Consider the following 17,125-nt stretch of genomic DNA (forward strand, 5'->3'; position numbering starts at 1 on the left):
GAGTGTGTGTTAAAAATGACACCGGCACCCTCAATTTAATTATCTGTGAAAAACGAAGTGAGTACTTATGTGCAAGTGAAAACTTCGAAACGTTTACATAGTAGATAGTTTTTTGCGAAGCCTTCAGGGATCACCCAAACTTTCTTCGATCTCAAAAACTCGGTCGTGATTGTTTACTGTTGTGAATAGAAGAAATTGGCAAACAGAACGTACAAAACATGGACGAATAAACATGCCGATATTTTACAAAGGGGTCTGAGGGCTTTTGTATACGCAAAATAAAAAAAAAAGAGAGATCTGCCATGATCCTTTCGCATTACGCACCTTATTATTTAATGCCGATCAACCGGAATCCAAATCATTTCTGACATGAATCGCACGTCACGGGGACCTATTGAAAGGGATCGGCAAGGAATTTTCTATAATCTGCCGACCGGTAACAATGGCCATAGGTAATATATTCATTTTAAAAGCAATTTTCGGCACATTTTGCCCCATTTCGAGCGGATTATGAGCTTTGTTTTGCCATTGTGAAGCGAATTCCGGCTTTGCTCTTTTCTGGGGGAGAGGTATCAATGTGTAGCATAAACCGTACGTGTATGATAATCTTGTTATTACTGTCATTCTTTATTTTCTTTATCAATCACACTATCAGTAGGGCCACGGTCCACACCCCCTGTTTTAATACGCTTAATGATAATGGCACTGATGGGTCAATATCTAAAGCCTTTTCTTTCCGTCACAACTAGGAGTTACCCACTGACAAGAATATGTCGGCTCATACAACTGAACCTTGCACTATATTTTAGTTTAGGTTTATAAGTTAACAGCAACCCGAATGTAAATCACAATTCATTCTAATTATAATGTTAAAATATATAATTAATGATATCCAGTATTAGCGGGTTTATTAATAGCAATTGCTAGCATTTTAGTAGCTCCTTGAAGTGTCTACTACGCTCGGAATTGTTTTCGAATTATTTGAATGCTCAAATATTTAAATATCCATAATTCAGATACTTTGAAAAAAATTATTTGAAATTTAAATATTCAGATATATTCAAATATTTGGATTTTCAAAATTTTAAATATCTAATCAGGTAGTTATTCAAATTCGAACTTTTTATCAAGTGTTTGTATTCTAATTTTGAGTATTGAGTAATGAAATTATTATAATACATCAAGATTTCAGATAATCAAAAATTTTTTTGAAATGCATTTGACTGTTTAAGTACTTCAATATTCATATGAGCAGAAGCAGGGAAAATTGAAAAAGAACAAGACAGATAAAAACTAAAGGAAAAAGTAAATTCATCGAAATAGAGGCAAGAATACAAAAAAAATCAACCCAATCGATATACTTGAAACTATAAACGCAGAAACGAACTGAAGATGCATGCAAGATTCAGGTTAGGATCAGAAACGAAATGTAATAGAAAAGAAAAGACAAGCAGAATACTTTAGAAAGAGGAGGAAACATAACCTAGAAATGTGAGCACATGGGAAAAGATCAAGAAAATTGGATACAGCAGCTTACGGCCCCAGGAGCTCATGCAAGACTATGGAATATAATATAGATAAGGAAAAAGAAGGCAAAGGAGAGGGAAAAAACAAAGGGCGCGATATTGACACATATTGAAATATCGGATAATTTGAATATTCAAATCAAAATATTTGAGTACTACAACTTTTGGAGAAATGTCTAAATAACTACTTACATATCGCAATTTATGAATTATGAATTTATTGTTGTTTAACGAGGCAATGGCTCGTTAGTATAAAATTAATTGATAGCGTGACAGAAACGTGTAAGGTACAAGCATTGCATTATTGATCAGAATTTATACAGGCACCGTCGTCCACTTCTATTAATAAATAATTAAACACATGCCCGCAGGTACATAAAGTATGTACGTACGTATACGTATGTATTTTGTATATAAAAGGTTATCGTACATTTACACAACAACATAGACCACGTATGTTCAAGTGTCCTTTTTGTTGTCCTGATGCCTGAAACGACAACCTGAACAACAATTATGGATTTGCTTATTAACAGACCGCAACTCGAAATTAACAACCCTTTTGTTTTACTTCTAACTCAAATTAATGGTCTTCATGCTGGCATGACGTCGGAATATACACACAATAGTAAGGTTTGCTAAAAATTTTACCGAAGTTGCACATCAGTTTAAAACTAATTATTACTTAAGTTACATTTCGATTCGGCTCCATTTCGCATGGTTTCATTTTATTTTCCATTTTACTTCATGTTGTTGATAAATATTGTCAAGTTTTTGTTTTCTGGGCAAATTGCGACGATTCTTGTAGAGTTTTAATAAAAAACATTTCAATCTTATACGATCTCATCAGTAAATGCAACCAGTTATACACCCGGTCAGAGATATTTAGACCCAACTGGAAAACGTTAATTAAAAATTCTGATAAATTCCAAATATGCTGAATATCGAAAGTTTTAGGCCTAGGGATTTTCGACGGGGAAAATGTATATAGCTTGTGTTTTCGATTTGTGTGGCTTCCTGAAGATGATTAAAGTATATTTCATTAATCAACCACGACAAACTGTTACTGTGTAACCCATCTCATTCATTATTTCTCTTCACTCGCTCTGTGTCACCTTTGGTAGCGGTGGCAATATTGGAAGTGCGGAACAGATTTGTTGATTTGTTCACCCGTAATAACATTTCCATGACAATGAGAAGGTCCGACAATTCCAAGAGTGTCATCTGCCCGAATCGGATATGTACTCTAGACTCCCCTTTACGCCCCTCAACTAGCCCCTCGTCCGCTCTGGGGATGCGCGAATGCATCATCGCCATCGTCAACCATTCGGTTATTATTAGTGTCTTTGTTCGGAATTTCTAATATCCGTAAGTGGCCTAGACGCACAAAATATGCTTGTCATCCTGCAAGGGGAGAAAAACAACCCCCTCTTGCAAGAGTTTCTACGTTTCGATCGGCTAATTAGGCAGAAAACGTTCGGTCATCGGAGAGTCGCTGCAATTATCTGAACAGGATCGTCTACCGTGAAATCGAAACTTTTATTAATACTAAACATTTATTGCAGCTAAGAAGTATTTATAACTTTTAGTTAGTGTTAAATATTCTCATTTTTGTGAAAATCCACAGATATTAAAAGAAATTTACAATACCTACAAATATTTATCAATAATAATCCTTTTAATACATAAATGACATAATAAAGGAACTTTACCTAATGACAGATTTGGTACTGTTTTAGTACCTACACGATTTGTTCTTAATTGTTTTGGTAACGCCCTTTCTTATTTTTATACTTTTGAAGGGTTTAATCTATGTATCAATTATGACATTTTTAATTATTAATAGTGCTTAATATGCAATATTTATGTGAGAATTCATTTTTAATTTTTCATCCACTACAGACTAGAATTTTTGTTGTTGTTGTCCTAAGGTAGTTCGTAGTGGATGGAAAATTGTAAATGAATTTTCACATTAATAAGTATCAATTCTGTCGGATTTGATACTCTATCCAATTTTCCAAAATTTTCCACCAATAACCCTAAGAACTTTATTTTTTCTTTATTAAAAAAGTTAGTAAACTTCCTAAAAAAAGCCGAATGAAATTGCTCGTAGACTTTCTTACCTCGAAATAGGATTAAAATGAAATTCCTTTTTTCTTACAGCAACGAAAAGCTTTTTTTTCCTGTTAACTTTGAAAGTCAAATTAAATTTGAAAGTTATTTTCGTACAAAGGCGACCATTTCTAGAAGTAAATTAGGAGACAACTATTTTCAAAGCAATTTTCACTAATTAAAGTCGTCAGCATTATAAACTAATAAAATGTAACATAAAAGAAACAATTAGCAATAAGAAAAATGATATATATAATAAAAAATACTGTAAGTTAAGTGTGTTCGGTCCCTAAGGCTGTCCAGGAAAGAAATCTAATTTTGGTGAAACATAAGCGCATTATATCAAACGAGAAATTTTCATGTTTTACAACAGAATATGGGAAGTGAATTTGCGGTCTGACTTTCACAATCGAGCTCAAGGGTGTAGTTCACGAAAAGGTCAATATTTATTCTACAGTTCTATCTAACAATCTAACAGCAAACAACAGTTTTATCGAAGACACAATTTAACATTACATTGACATATCTATTTAATCAATTTTAGCAATCTTTTTCGGATAGTCATCAAAATTTTGTAAAATAAAAATACTTCCTTAATTAAACCATCACTAGATGGCGAAATCATTCAGTAAGTCGATATTATATGAACTTGGTATCACTTCAATATTCATATGAGCAGAAGCAGGGAAAATTGAAAAAGAACAAGACAGATAAAAACTAAAGGAAAAAGTAAATTCATCGAAATAGAGGCAAGAATACAAAAAAAATCAACCCAATCGATATACTTGAAACTATAAACGCAGAAACGAACTGAAGATGCATGCAAGATTCAGGTTAGGATCAGAAACGAAATGTAATAGAAAAGAAAAGACAAGCAGAATACTTTAGAAAGAGGAGGAAACATAACCTAGAAATGTGAGCACATGGGAAAAGATCAAGAAAATTGGATACAGCAGCTTACGGCCCCAGGAGCTCATGCAAGACTATGGAATATAATATAGATAAGGAAAAAGAAGGCAAAGGAGAGGGAAAAAACAAAGGGCGCGATATTGACACATATTGAAATATCGGATAATTTGAATATTCAAATCAAAATATTTGAGTACTACAACTTTTGGAGAAATGTCTAAATAACTACTTACATATCGCAATTTATGAATTATGAATTTATTGTTGTTTAACGAGGCAATGGCTCGTTAGTATAAAATTAATTGATAGCGTGACAGAAACGTGTAAGGTACAAGCATTGCATTATTGATCAGAATTTATACAGGCACCGTCGTCCACTTCTATTAATAAATAATTAAACACATGCCCGCAGGTACATAAAGTATGTACGTACGTATACGTATGTATTTTGTATATAAAAGGTTATCGTACATTTACACAACAACATAGACCACGTATGTTCAAGTGTCCTTTTTGTTGTCCTGATGCCTGAAACGACAACCTGAACAACAATTATGGATTTGCTTATTAACAGACCGCAACTCGAAATTAACAACCCTTTTGTTTTACTTCTAACTCAAATTAATGGTCTTCATGCTGGCATGACGTCGGAATATACACACAATAGTAAGGTTTGCTAAAAATTTTACCGAAGTTGCACATCAGTTTAAAACTAATTATTACTTAAGTTACATTTCGATTCGGCTCCATTTCGCATGGTTTCATTTTATTTTCCATTTTACTTCATGTTGTTGATAAATATTGTCAAGTTTTTGTTTTCTGGGCAAATTGCGACGATTCTTGTAGAGTTTTAATAAAAAACATTTCAATCTTATACGATCTCATCAGTAAATGCAACCAGTTATACACCCGGTCAGAGATATTTAGACCCAACTGGAAAACGTTAATTAAAAATTCTGATAAATTCCAAATATGCTGAATATCGAAAGTTTTAGGCCTAGGGATTTTCGACGGGGAAAATGTATATAGCTTGTGTTTTCGATTTGTGTGGCTTCCTGAAGATGATTAAAGTATATTTCATTAATCAACCACGACAAACTGTTACTGTGTAACCCATCTCATTCATTATTTCTCTTCACTCGCTCTGTGTCACCTTTGGTAGCGGTGGCAATATTGGAAGTGCGGAACAGATTTGTTGATTTGTTCACCCGTAATAACATTTCCATGACAATGAGAAGGTCCGACAATTCCAAGAGTGTCATCTGCCCGAATCGGATATGTACTCTAGACTCCCCTTTACGCCCCTCAACTAGCCCCTCGTCCGCTCTGGGGATGCGCGAATGCATCATCGCCATCGTCAACCATTCGGTTATTATTAGTGTCTTTGTTCGGAATTTCTAATATCCGTAAGTGGCCTAGACGCACAAAATATGCTTGTCATCCTGCAAGGGGAGAAAAACAACCCCCTCTTGCAAGAGTTTCTACGTTTCGATCGGCTAATTAGGCAGAAAACGTTCGGTCATCGGAGAGTCGCTGCAATTATCTGAACAGGATCGTCTACCGTGAAATCGAAACTTTTATTAATACTAAACATTTATTGCAGCTAAGAAGTATTTATAACTTTTAGTTAGTGTTAAATATTCTCATTTTTGTGAAAATCCACAGATATTAAAAGAAATTTACAATACCTACAAATATTTATCAATAATAATCCTTTTAATACATAAATGACATAATAAAGGAACTTTACCTAATGACAGATTTGGTACTGTTTTAGTACCTACACGATTTGTTCTTAATTGTTTTGGTAACGCCCTTTCTTATTTTTATACTTTTGAAGGGTTTAATCTATGTATCAATTATGACATTTTTAATTATTAATAGTGCTTAATATGCAATATTTATGTGAGAATTCATTTTTAATTTTTCATCCACTACAGACTAGAATTTTTGTTGTTGTTGTCCTAAGGTAGTTCGTAGTGGATGGAAAATTGTAAATGAATTTTCACATTAATAAGTATCAATTCTGTCGGATTTGATACTCTATCCAATTTTCCAAAATTTTCCACCAATAACCCTAAGAACTTTATTTTTTCTTTATTAAAAAAGTTAGTAAACTTCCTAAAAAAAGCCGAATGAAATTGCTCGTAGACTTTCTTACCTCGAAATAGGATTAAAATGAAATTCCTTTTTTCTTACAGCAACGAAAAGCTTTTTTTTCCTGTTAACTTTGAAAGTCAAATTAAATTTGAAAGTTATTTTCGTACAAAGGCGACCATTTCTAGAAGTAAATTAGGAGACAACTATTTTCAAAGCAATTTTCACTAATTAAAGTCGTCAGCATTATAAACTAATAAAATGTAACATAAAAGAAACAATTAGCAATAAGAAAAATGATATATATAATAAAAAATACTGTAAGTTAAGTGTGTTCGGTCCCTAAGGCTGTCCAGGAAAGAAATCTAATTTTGGTGAAACATAAGCGCATTATATCAAACGAGAAATTTTCATGTTTTACAACAGAATATGGGAAGTGAATTTGCGGTCTGACTTTCACAATCGAGCTCAAGGGTGTAGTTCACGAAAAGGTCAATATTTATTCTACAGTTCTATCTAACAATCTAACAGCAAACAACAGTTTTATCGAAGACACAATTTAACATTACATTGACATATCTATTTAATCAATTTTAGCAATCTTTTTCGGATAGTCATCAAAATTTTGTAAAATAAAAATACTTCCTTAATTAAACCATCACTAGATGGCGAAATCATTCAGTAAGTCGATATTATATGAACTTGGTATCTAATAGTAAGTAGTACACATATTGATTACAATCACTACAACTGTTTCGCTAGAACGTCAGCTTCTTCAGATATTAAAGAAGTTGTAACTGTAATCAATATAATTTCTTTTTAATTTTTATGTACTACCATGTACATACAAGTTTCACCGTAGAACAGCCACCACAATTAACAGTTTTCTATTCAATTAATTACATAAAAAAAATCAAATGACAACTGATGACCCAACGATCAATCTATTTTTACGTAGTACAATTGCTGGCAATGGCGCTCATACATGCGTACAGATATAATATAAGAGATTGACATGACGAGACCTTTTTATTAACAACTGCGGTTTGAGAGTCCCATTTTTTTCCCGTACGTCCTGACGGAGCTTCGTATTCATGGATTCACAATAGCGTATCAAGTACAAAAGCAGCACAATCAAATATGTGCAGAATTGCCCTTCAACATTTGTAATGTTATTATAACGGACGTGTTTAGAAATAATTGCTACTGTTTAAAGGGGGGTGCGCGCCCCTAAAAGAAGGGGGCCTGCCATTGGCAGTTCATAATAAGATCTTCAGATAGCCGAAAGGGGTGGAGTCACAGCGATCCTTTTATATTTATTTATTTGCTTCGATTATTTTTTAAACAACACGCTACCCGAACCATCGTCTACGTATTGTAACAGTTTTATTATTAACTACATGGGTAGTTACATAAAAAAAAAACAAACATAACATGGTGGACTTTGAATAACAAGTAACTAACGGTTCTAGATCATTAGAAGTTCAGTAGAAACTTTTTGGGTATTATTAAAGACCAGAATAACGAGTTTACGATTGTCACGGGTTTATTTATGTCACTTTATTAAATAATAGTTCAACCCGTCTAGATAGGGGTTAATATTTAATTTCAATTTTTATCCACCACAAATTATCTCAATATATGAAGAAAAATTGTTGTTGCTGTCGCATCCTCGCCGGGAATCGAACTCGAGACCTTCGGCTTTGTGCATCAACGCCTTGACTTCTGAGCTATGAGATGTGACAGCAGCAATAACGACAAAACGTAAAGCCAAAGATCCTGGGTTCGATTCCCGACGAGGGTGTGACAACAGAAACAATTTTTCTTCATTAATTAGAGATAGTGAATAAAAATTAAATGAATTATCACAAAATTTAAAGGTAATATAAGACTATAATATAACAGTCGGTGTGAATAATGAATATAAACTTTTAAACCTGCCCACTGTATTGTGGTTATTGATTAGTCCCACCTCGCATACATAAAAATTAGCGCTTTTTAATTAATAATTCTAATTAAACTATAGCATCCTTGACATCAAGCACGAGCGCTTAGATTAGATATTTCCACGATCAGCTAGTTCTAGAGGAAATCGACCTCTACGTTTTAATATTTTTGGTTTTAATTCGCAAATTTCACACATTGTCTACCGCTTTCCTACCATCTTTATTCGAAAACCACAATTTTCTACCGTTTTTCCTAAGGAAGTTATGGCCAACAGTCAAACAAAACTACGTCAGAGTTAAAATAATTAAGTGTTGTAAAAATTAAAATCATTATTAGCAGGCTTGTTTATGGTCAAGTTAGATAATGGCGGCAATGCGTTATCTAGGTCTTCTAATTTAATGAAATGCATTTCAGTGCCTTTTAAAAAAGGTAATAAAAACGGAAGCTACCATAAAAGTTACATTTGCCAGACTTTTCAGAGAGACTATTAACAAGGAAAGCGACTACTTAATAATTTAAGACATGCAATTTTCCTTGTGTTGCAGTACATAAAGCGCAAACATTTAAAACGGCACACTATCTATTTATAGAAAGCCTTGTAGGTCAATAATAGTCATAGATGTAGATCATAGTAAAGGCACCTGGTTGCGCGTGACCATATCATCATGATCATTATCTTTGCTCTTTCCTCTCATGATTTATTCTACGCATTTCGCTAAAACGAGAAAATCCAACATCCTTAACTATTTGTGAACGCTAATGTAAACTCTATCTCCTCTTAACCCCTGTTTCTGCTTCTAATTAACCCTTCATGTCTGAGAAGGCTGAGAAGGTGTCCTATCAGCCTATCTCGTCTATTTCATATTGACTTCCATAGTGCCCTCTGTTCTCCTACTCTTTCCTATACTGTTCGTACATACACCGTTTGGGATGTATATTTTGTAAATTATTTCATTAATTTTTATTCACTCTATTACTAATACACAAAAGACACTAACAAAGTCTTTTGCATGTGCCATTTATGCAACTTGTTCCTTTCACGCAGACACTTCCTGGTGGAACGCCGAGTAAACTGATACAGACCTCGCCTTCAGCTAAAAAATTGAATTGTAAAAAACAAATCAATAATTTGCGTACCTATTATCTATCAGAAAATCGTCATTTATTTTAAGAAACTTACGTATGACATCGACGCATTCGTTGCAACAACCACAGAAAGTTTTTCCCATTGTTTTACCAGGTCCACAATTTATTATATCATTTTGACAATGTTTATGGGCGCAATAGTTTGGTGGACAAACGATAGAAACAGAGGCGTAAATGTAAGTCAGCAACAGCAAAACAAAAAATAATTTGTACATTATGATAAGCGGTTCACAAAATATGTTTCTATACGTTTATGTAAGCATGCCTTAAGTAGATACCTTCTCACTATTTTAAAGTCAAGATTAAGAAAATGTTAAAATTGTCATGAAATAGCTGTGATAATTATTCAAAGCAACAATACGTGGAAGCGATACTGGAAATGCCTGCAAATAATTACCTTTAAGCTAGTCTTTACTGGTTTTTGTTTGGAAGTTAAATAATATATTACAAGAAACATATACATTGTGGTGTCGTGGGATACCCGGTAGAAACGAGGTTTTGTACACTATTCCACAAATATTAATTTGTCAGGTCTCCTCTTCATGCCTGCAAACAGTAAGAGGGAAAAAGACGTTCGCTAACCACCCCTAAAATTTTCTTAGCCATACGGAATGTAAACTCAGCTTAGAGAAAAGAGATCTTTATTTAATCTATTATATAATTTACCTAATATTTGTGCCAAATGAATTTTATTTGCTTAAAGGCTTTCTTTGTCATAAGGATCTCCGAGGAAATTTGGGAAAATTTCAATAAAAAATTCGCCGGTAACACCACATTTCGAAAGCTTTTAACATTTTCTTTTCGACAGCGCCGCGCTCCAAACATGCACCTTTAACAATCTTTTTCGAATTCCTAAATTAATCGTTCGTAAGCATGGAAGTGACTTCTTTTTATTGAAGGCCACTCGACCCTGCGCTATCGTCTGATTTATATTCTTACTACTCCTTCCGTCCTGACTTATCTGACTTCCTAGATACCTAAAATCAGCCACTTCTTCTAATATTTCGTCTCCTGTCTTTACATTCGCTCTTTCCCTACTTTTTCTTCCCTTGCATACCAGTATTTTTGTTTTACTATTGTTTAATTTCATACAGTACTGTTTTGTCAATACCGCTTCTATTTTATTTAAACCTATCTCTAATTTCTCCTTGTTAGATGCTGATACTGCTGTATCATATGCAAATAGAAGCATACTAATCTTCTGCCCCTGTATACCTATCCCTACAGTTGTACTGTCTTTAATGATGTTTATCAGCTCCAGCTCTATAACTGCCTGTTGCTCTTTATACAAACCAAGTAACCCTCTTCTATCTCTGTAACTCATACCTTCATTTTTAATTATATTTAACATTGTATGCGCTCTTTCCTTCTTCTATCGTTTTCTGTATTTATATTTTTATTTTAACGCCAATACATTAAGAATCTAATACTTTTGCCTAATGTAAAGCAGAAGCGGATATACACATGTCTACATAACCTTAAATATTTTCAAAAAGCAATTGTAACATATTAAATAGCACTTAAAGACTGCAACTTTCATCAGTTAATTACTGTTCGCTGTTTTCGCGATTATTTGCAAAATAAAAGGACTGTTTAACGTAGGGCGAAACCAAACAGCATAGCAATAAATCCAATGTACTAACTCTCTCTCGTCACTGTTCCAATTCAGTGATTACGGGAACCACACGGGACGAACTGACGAGGTGCTATATAGGTGGTTAGCTTTTAACGCGCATCTATGTACCTGTGATTATATACCAAATGCATGTGCCTATACATGTACATAAATAAAGCGTTGATACGTATTTACATTGTGTTACAAATATTCATTCGTGTTACAATGTCACACGTTATACGTTCCATATATTGAGGCAATTCCCTGGACTTATAAATCTCTCTAATGCGTCACGATTTAAACAGGAATTTGGATTTAATCAAAATTGATGTCATTTTGTAACATTTCACGGGATGGCTTTAAATTTTAAATTTTATATTGTAGCTGTTCATTTTATAGGTGTAGTGATAGTGCCTGTAACTTGATGGGGATGAAACCTGTGCCAGCCGCTACGCCTGTGTCGGTCGAATAATGATACAACCCAAAACATGCCCTTTGTATTAGTTGTATAAACAATGACAAGATGATATTCTTCGATGTTTTTGGTCGACCATACTTATATATGTTACCGGAATTGTATGAAATCCGTCACGGTATACAATTCCTAGGAAAGGCAATTCCTAAAATGGCCCGGAAAATTGTGAAATAAATTATATTAGACACATTTCCTAGGAAATCTATATTTCCTAAATAGCAATCGGAAATGTATTACAGGTAATACTAAATAGGCGCTAATACGGCAGACTGTTTGGAGATGTACCTTCCTCTCCTTTAATGTCCCTGCTCGGAAGCGGGCTGATATGTTGGATGTTAGAATAATTAGACGAGGTTATCTTTGTTTCAGCAAACGCGATGACCTTGAATTATTAGCATATTGTAGAGGTGATAATGCTGATCATTTTTATACATTAGATAAGTATATACTGTGCGCGGAGATCATAATGAAGCATACTTTTCGAAGACCTTAGGGGCGTTAAGACCGTTAACCTAACCTAATCCTCGCATAATTACAGTTACTTACAACATCTTACCCTTTCACGAAAATACATGTAAGTATCCTTATGAAGTACATTGTAGTCACGTATGCAAAAGTCTTAGGACCAGTCGTCCTCCACACATTTTTAAAAAACATTTTTCTAATTTTAAACCAGGTACAAGTATATATATTATTATATTTTAACCCCCGATGTATTAAAGTCTGTGTTAAAAATATTCTTGCGACAGTATTCTTTTGTGTCTGTTTGTTGAAAGCACTCACAAAGTTGTTACATTTTATACCTATCTATACCTACATCAAACGAGATACATGGAATTCAAAATATGAATTCACATGTATATCAAAATCGTTCGTATTATGATCGATGTTTTATACCTCTAATATTGTATTATCGCTGGAGAACAGGGACAAAATAAAGCTTTCAATATGATCCGCTTTGATAAAATTGTATCTTTGAGATATTACATACCTATTGTTTATCTGCACTCAACATGTTAGTAAGAATAATTTTTATTTTTCCACAAATTTAAGTGGAAAATTTGTTTTAGATACACAACCATTTTCTCCATATTGAAAGCTGTAGCTTTTCGGTGTTCTAAATTATAATAAAGCGCTCAAAACAGATTTCTTGGACTGGAATAAAATGCAAAAAGATACTGACCGTATCTAATCCGATTTGAAAACAATTCTAAGGGAAAATATTTAACTTCACAAACCTTCAACAATATAAGGAATAAATTCATGACCAATAACCCACAATAAATAAAGAATGAGAAAAGAATATTGTACCTAAACTATGAGTCTTCTAAAGTGGCGACTGAAGTAATAATAAATAACTTTCAGAAGATTTGTAAGCTTTCAAACTATTTTGACCATTGTAGGAACAGATTCATAACAGACTATAAAACGAATTTCGTTTGAACAGTATTATAAAGTTGTAATTGCTTAGGCATGCGCAAAAGCGGTCTATTATTTGCAGTTTTATTACATGAGCCGCCACTTTAGTTGGCACAGAGTTTACAACATACCTACATATATTATAAAAGCATGACTCACCATTTTGTGCAGGGTTAAACAGCAGTCCTTGCATAGACAGGTATCCAGCAGTATCCTGAAACAAAATTAAACTCAATTATAGTTGATCAAGTCACTTCTATGCTCGCGAACGGTTAGTTTATAAATTCGAAAAAGATTGTTAAAGGTGTATGTTTGGGGCGCGACGCTGTACGGGTGCGAAACATGGACGGTGGGCGCGACGGAAAAGAAAAGGTTAGAAGCGTTCGAAATGTGGTGTTACCATGAATAGAGAAGGTTAGAAATGAAGAAGTATTAGAATAAATAGGAGAACAGAGGACTTTATGGAAGTCAATAAGAAATAGGCGGGATAAGTTGGTAGGACACCTTCTCAGGCATGAAGGTGTAGTCAGAGACATATTACAGGCAGAAACAGGAGCTAAGAGGAGTAGAGGTAGACCTAGATTAGATTATTGTTCGGAAATAGTTAAGGATGTGGGTTGTTCTAGTTTTAGGGAAATGCGAAAATTAGTTCAGGATAGGAAAGAGTGGAGGTGCGTGTCCAACCAGTCTTAGGACTGACGACCTTACGATGATGATCATATCTAATGTGAAACTCGAAACTATCAAAAACGACCGTTACAAGCAAAAGAAATGGTTCTATTCAAAAAAGATTATTATTAAATAAATCTCTATTTATGATTGCGACGGTTTAGATACTTTTTTTGAGAAGAAAATCAAATAACATTCCCATTCAGTATCTCCTCTAATATTTGCAAAGGCCACCGTATATTGTATCCATTCGGGGAATAACATCTAACATATTAAGAATTATTACAGTAATAATCCCGGACAAATATGAAGTATCCAGCGAGGATACCGGGGCCGTGTGAGAACAATCCTCAATGTTTGCAAGGAAGGATCGGCCAATGTTTGGCTAGTGTCAGGATTAGCTTGTATGTAATTTGTTTATTTGCAGCTTACAAGGGTAGATGGGGCGGGGCTTTTAACAATGGGGTACAACCAGTTGGGGTGAGTTCGGCTGCCAACTGAAGAGGGAGCATATAAACCTAAAGATTTTACTTTTTCTCTTCAGTAGGGTGACTGTTAACACGTAGTCTAATACTTGTCTATTTGTCATCGGCGGTATGAACATGTCCCGGTCGTTTTTTGTGGATTCCTTGATCGGGAATACTCCCAGGACCTATCCGGAAAAAAGACTTTCAACTCCTTTATTAACAAATTCGGCGTGTGTGCCGTTTAGTGAACCGCAAACGCCCTTAGTGCCTTTTTCGTCCAATTACATCAGCAGCTATCTGTTCTCGTTAAGTTTGGCCCAACAGCAACATCATCATCATCAGTTCTTCAACCCATTACTAAATCCTTCTCATCATAAAGGGCCTATCAAACCCATTGCATCACTACCACCCGCGAGATTTCCCCATGCAGGGATCAAAAGAAGCCTGTCACTTTCAGATGACGGTTGTGAAGGATTTACTATCAAAAAATGCAGGAGCAACTCCAGAGAAGGACTCTCGCCAATTCATGTAAGTGCCGAGTGAAATTTTCGTATCTTTATTGCCGCTTTGATTTATATTGCAGACAGTAAAGGAATACCTTATTTTTCTACGTAGTCTTCTCTTTCAGTACGTAATACATTTTTCCCATGAGATTCGACGATTTTTAATGTCGTTATCGAAAAATGAATGTTATCGTGTCTCTATCCGCTTGCACAATATCAAATAGAGGGAGGTATATTTTTTTATGTTGCATTATTACCTGCGAAGAGACGTGGGTGCATCATTACACCCCGAAATCCAAACAATCCATCAAGGAGTGGCGAAAATCTAAAGAACTCACAAAGTTTTATTACTACTCCTTGTTGAGATTGCAGAGGGATACTACGTATTGATTTTCTCCGTGAGCAGCATGCGGTTAACGTCGTCAGCTCCTAAATGAGACAAAACTGACTTTTCGGTGAAAAGGAAGTGATTTTTCCTATCGAAAGGATGATTCTTCTTCACAACTACAAGTTCGACCACACACTGCTTCTTTTACCCATAAAAAAACTAGCAACAATCCATTAGAATACACTCGAACATCCGCCCTATAGCACTCATTTCTCGCTATGTGACTATCACATGTTTGGACCACTTAAAAAGAAGAACTAGAGGAAGCGTTTATACGCAATTGGTTAGAGACACGATCACATTACATTCTTGATGGTAATCTCATTAAAAAAATTACATCCCTTTGGAACAAATCGAATAGTTACTGTTAGAAAGAGAAAAATATGTGAAAAAATAATAAATGTATTCATAATTTTTTTTCTGTCGATACTACAAAAAGGCAAATATCACTTCCACTAAATTATAATGATAAAAGTACCTAACAAAAAAGATCCTTTTTGTTTGAAACTCGCCCTATTATACGATGCGAAGCTTCCAGGGAACTTTCTATTTCTTTTCTTAAACAACGTCTGTCGATAGGTAAATATCTGACGTAGTAAATAAGAACGAGATTTTTGAGATAAAAAGAATAAATCTGACTTCGTAAACTACGTTATAAGGGAGTTTTACTCTCAACCGAAATAAGAATAAAAACGTTTGAGAGACAGTTCCATTTTCCGATCACGTCAGCAGTGTCGAACTTTTTTTCAGAAAATTAGACGCTAATCTGAACGATATACACGGTAGGATAAAAAAATAAACAAATAAGACAAGGATCTATATCCCTATTTGGAGATTTCTTTGAAATTTCTTTCGCTCTATATTTAGACAGAAAAGTTCAGGCAGTTGCAAATTACCAAACATAATAAAGTTATCTTTTTTCGTAGATAAGTCCTTCAGGGTCTCCAATTCATCTACCTTCATCGCCCAGTTCGATTAGTAGAAGATCCACCCCTACGCCACCCCCGGGGAAACCCCTAGAGGACTCCTTATCTCCGTCGACTAATAACGACAATTCCACTAAGAGAATCCGAACCGCATTCACCAGTCATCAATTGCTGGAATTAGAAAAAGAATTCTCCTCCAATATGTACCTCTCAAGACTAAGAAGGATTGAAATAGCGACGTATCTGCGGTTATCCGAGAAACAGGTCAAAATATGGTTCCAAAACAGAAGGGTAAAGTACAAGAAAGAAGAATTGCCATCAATGAGCAATGGAAACCCGCACGGGAAATGCTGTTGTCTTAGAACGTGTTCTAACTCGAGAAAAACTAATAATAAGTTGTTGACTACTTCAACCCATGATGAAGAACACGAAGAAGTTTGCTCTAAAACTTTCTCGGACATGCCGTTATAGTAGAAGATTTAATTTTATTTAATATTTACTGTGTTCACATTTAAAAAAGGATAACATTTAAGAGTGCCTTGTATATATGTATATTAATATATAAAAATAAGTATAAAATTGTATTTTTGATACCAACTTGTCAACTTACTATATTTTAATTTTGTATATACATACATAGTTTGTTATGACTACTAAAATACATACTAACAAATTAAATGGACGTGCCCTTTATTTTTAATTTTTATTTAGGAATAGCGTAAACTAATCTATAATTTTGATAACAGACAAAAAAAGACAAAGCTTTCAAAACTTCTCTTCGACAAAGATTTTAGATTGTGTATCAGATATAAGTTGATAGTGAATTTATACCATTGTTTCAACTATTTTATACATTCATACGGTAAAATGACATTCAGTATTACGCATTTTCGCACTTGGAAGTCCATAAAAATAAATCTTAGATAATA

At 34.2% G+C, this 17,125-nt stretch overlaps 1 protein-coding gene across 1 annotated transcript; it reads left to right on the forward strand.

The window, feature by feature from the left end:
• The first annotated feature begins 14,469 nt into the window (after positions 1–14,469).
• Positions 14,470–16,667, forward strand: LOC108741780 (homeobox protein Hox-A5). Its single transcript, XM_018476695.1, has 2 exons — positions 14,470–14,907; positions 16,197–16,667. The coding sequence occupies exons 1-2, from the start codon at positions 14,509–14,511 to the stop codon at positions 16,665–16,667; spliced, it is 870 nt and encodes a 289-aa protein (XP_018332197.1). The 5' UTR covers positions 14,470–14,508.
• Positions 16,668–17,125: the final 458 nt, after the last annotated feature.

Source organism: Agrilus planipennis, unplaced genomic scaffold, assembly GCF_000699045.2.
Source record: "Agrilus planipennis isolate EAB-ADULT unplaced genomic scaffold, Apla_2.0 scaffold216, whole genome shotgun sequence".
NCBI lineage: Eukaryota > Metazoa > Arthropoda > Insecta > Coleoptera > Buprestidae > Agrilus > Agrilus planipennis.